The 3457-nt window shown below is 32.7% G+C and overlaps 1 protein-coding gene across 1 annotated transcript; it reads left to right on the forward strand.

Annotated features, from left to right (window-relative positions):
• Positions 1-1001: 1001 nt before the first annotated feature.
• Positions 1002-3005, forward strand: LOC133314133 (LIM domain-containing protein PLIM2b-like). Its single transcript, XM_061515578.1, has 5 exons — positions 1002-1136; positions 1562-1658; positions 1815-1846; positions 2080-2169; positions 2682-3005. Exons 1-5 carry the CDS (start codon positions 1002-1004, stop codon positions 3003-3005), a joined length of 678 nt encoding a protein of 225 aa, XP_061371562.1.
• Positions 3006-3457: the final 452 nt, after the last annotated feature.

Here is a 3457-nt window from a genome sequence, read left to right on the forward strand (position 1 = left end):
TATGTATATTGAACTAATAGGATTGTGACATATCAGCCGATAAGTTTATGAAGAGAGTGAAAAAGAAAATAACTTTAATATTATAATTATATATTTCCCGAAATACATAGAACGTGAGCCTATATTGGCATAATAATTTGACACTCATACCGTTGGCAACCAATAATACTAATCCCAAATACACTCATTAGTGCTATTTTATCAAGTAATAGCTCCCACATGTGACTGTCTGTGGCCCCATAAGTGCTATATAATTTATCGTTTGAAGTGTTTTTTTTAGCCTTCTTAAAAAGAATTAAATAAAAGTTTTTGTTTCTTTTTTAAACTAAAACAAAAAGCTTAGATGATGATGCTTACGAATTGAATATTTGTGGTTGACAGACTGAATTAGTGGTTGATAAGGGGGAAAAAAATATTATGAATGCAAAGTCCTCTTAATTTATCAAATTCTAAAGATGCAAATTCCTTTTTATGGATAAAAAAATAATTTGGACAATGCAATCTCGATATAACTCTTTCAGAATCTTAATTATGAAATTCTTCTTCTTCTTCTTTTTGGCCATTTAATTATGAAATCCTAGAATCCCACTATATTTGACAAATTTAGCTGCCAGAATAGCAAATGTAAAAAACAGTTGGAATTAGTTATTTTTGTTTAAATACAATGATTCCTACTATTGAAATGGTCAGAGACTAACCTGTTTTCACTCCAACCAATGAGTTTGTATCCACAAATTACAGCATAATTTTATCTTTTCCTTAATATTTTGAGGTCTCCAATCACTTGTCAACCATTTACCACTGCAATCAAATCCGTTATAAGTTACTTTGCTTAGACATATCAAAGACTTTATTCAATCCCCATTTGTCTGAGGTGCAAGGCAATGAGTGTTGTTCTCTCTTGTTGAACTTCTCTTTAATCCTTGATTAAAGGAAAAAAAAACATAAACAAACACAAGCAACATAGTTCCTGAGTCATTCTTGAGGAAGGAAAAAACACAATGTCATTCACAGGAACTCTTGATAAATGCAAGGCTTGTGATAAGACTGTTTATGTGGTTGACTTGTTAACTCTTGAAGGTGTACCTTACCATAAAGCCTGCTTCAAATGCAGTCACTGCAAGGGATATCTTACGGTATGGTTCTCCAACACCCTTTGTTGTTGTTGTTGTTTTGTTCTTTTTCTTGTGTTGAATATGCTTCCTACATATTCCTCTTTCGTTCTTAGTTATTATGGTTGAATTTGGCATTCAACAGTTCATTTTTTCTAGCCTAACAAGCCCTTGTGGAATAAAACAAATGTAAAGGCATCAGAATCATACAAAGCTGAAGCATGCAATTATTTAGCAAATTACGTGCATAATCTTGCACGTTATTGAATTTCATACATTCGTAATTTTTACTCATCTTAGATTCCTAATGCCAGGATTTAAATTTTGTTATGAAATTATTAGGCCAAGCATGTACTCAGACACGATTTGATCCATTGAAAGAAAAAATCAATGTATTTTAAACTTGTGCCAAAATTGTGGTGCCAATGATGCAATTTTATGTTGGTCAGATGAACACCTATTCCTCAATGGATGGTGTCCTCTATTGCAAGCCACACTTTGAACAGCTTTTCAAGGAATCTGGCAATTTCAGCAAGAACTTTCAAGGTGAGATGTGAACCATCTTCTGTTTCAGTTCCTTGTTTTCTATTTTTGTTCAGTCACATTCTTATTGAGTACAAATTTATATGCACCTGCCACTTTCTGTTGATTTGGCTAACATGCTATGTTGTTTTCATGACTATAATTCTATAAATGAGGCAGCAAAGTCTTCTGATAAACAAAATGAGCTAATGGTATGTTCACTATCCAACCTAACATATGTGTTACCATTTTTAAGTGTCCTTAAAACTTGAAGGGCATTGTGCTTGGGACATTCAACTGCATTTTTTGCCCTTTTATTTTTATGGACCTTACTTGTAATATGCTTGAGGCATAATCATCATTCATGAAGCAATATATTTTTATTCATTCAAATATTCTTGTGTACTCTTTCTAACATGTCAGTCACAATGATCTTAATTTACAGAATAGGACTCCTAGCAGACTCTCATCCATGTTCAGTGGAACTCTAGACAAATGCTCGGTTTGCTCAAAAACAGTCTATCCGCTGGAAAAGGTTTGTAATATCAGAAAACTCAATTTGGTTGTGACATTTACAATTAAAAATGACACAAAGGGGTTATAAGATATAAATTTTTGAGAATAGTTATATTTACAAACTTTACAAATTCTTACAAATTATACTATATACTATGGGTAGTACATATTATTTAAACATGTATTATTCATAGTACATAGTGTAATTTGTAAGAGTTTGTAAATATAATCTATCACTAAATTTTTTCCATTACTATCTGTATTGTAAACTGATAACATAAAGAGGACGAGTTTATAGCAGTGGCAAAAGTAGCTCTTTTATGACTAAAAGGTCATAGATTTGAATCGAAAAATAGTCTTTTTGCAAATATGTAAGAGTAAGATTATATACAAGGATTTTCCTCGCCCCTATCCTTGCTGGTTGGGATTTAATGATGAGTGGTATTGTAAATTGATTACATATCACTTGGTTTAGAACTTTGATTGAACTGAACTAATTATTCAAAAAATTTATTTTTTTTGGTTAAATAGTTGACACTGGAAGGGGAATGCTACCACAAGACTTGCTTTAGGTGTGCTCATGCAGGTTGCCCTCTCACACATTCTTCCTATGCTGCACTGGATGGTGTTCTATACTGCAGGCACCATTTTGCACAGCTTTTCATGGAGAAGGGAAACTACAATCATGTACTCCAGGCTGCAGCAAACAAGAAGAATGCTACTCCACCTCCTGAACCAGCTGATGATGAAGAACCATCAAAGCCAGAGCCAGAGCCAGAGCCAGAGCCTGAGCCTGAGCCACAGACAGAATCTGAGGAACAGAAGACAGAAGAAAATTCTAAAAATGAAACATAGGAAACATCAATTGCTTCCTCCTTTCAAAGCTTTGTTAAGTGTTGTTGGCACACTTCCTTATCTGGTTGAATTTCATTGTCTAACATTTGATTACAAATTAGTTTATTTTTGTAAGCTAATTTGAGAGGTTTTTTTTTTTATGTATTCATACAAAAAGAGTTGTTCAATACAATATATATTCTTTTATTGCTTTTGTTGGAGGTTTTTCTCCTTGCAGTGGTATCACTGCAATTGTGTAATAACTTGATAGTAAGAGAGATGATTTTATGTTGTCCACAAATTTCTCTACTTATTTGCACTTCAACACATTACAATGCAATGGATATCGAGCACTACTATTGAAATCCAGTCATCAAAGTGAGACACTATTTTTAAAGACCACTACTATATCGAATAATTAGTTTTAAAATTTAGGATATATACATGTTATTTTTTGAATTGCAATTTATTTT

The sequence above is a fragment of the Gastrolobium bilobum genome, unplaced genomic scaffold (genome assembly GCF_033153095.1).
Source record: "Gastrolobium bilobum isolate Gb01-03AN ecotype WA unplaced genomic scaffold, APGP_CSIRO_Gbil_v1 utg3818, whole genome shotgun sequence".
NCBI lineage: Eukaryota > Viridiplantae > Streptophyta > Magnoliopsida > Fabales > Fabaceae > Gastrolobium > Gastrolobium bilobum.

Coding starts and splice junctions, on each gene's coding strand:
- LOC133314133 (XM_061515578.1), top strand. CDS start 1,002: ATGTCATTCACAGGAACTCTTGATAAATGCAAGGCTTGTGATAAGACT. Junction 1,137..1,561: donor ACTGCAAGGGATATCTTACG/GTATGGTTCTCC, acceptor TATGTTGGTCAG/ATGAACACCTATTCCTCAAT. Junction 1,847..2,079: donor ATAAACAAAATGAGCTAATG/GTATGTTCACTA, acceptor CTTAATTTACAG/AATAGGACTCCTAGCAGACT.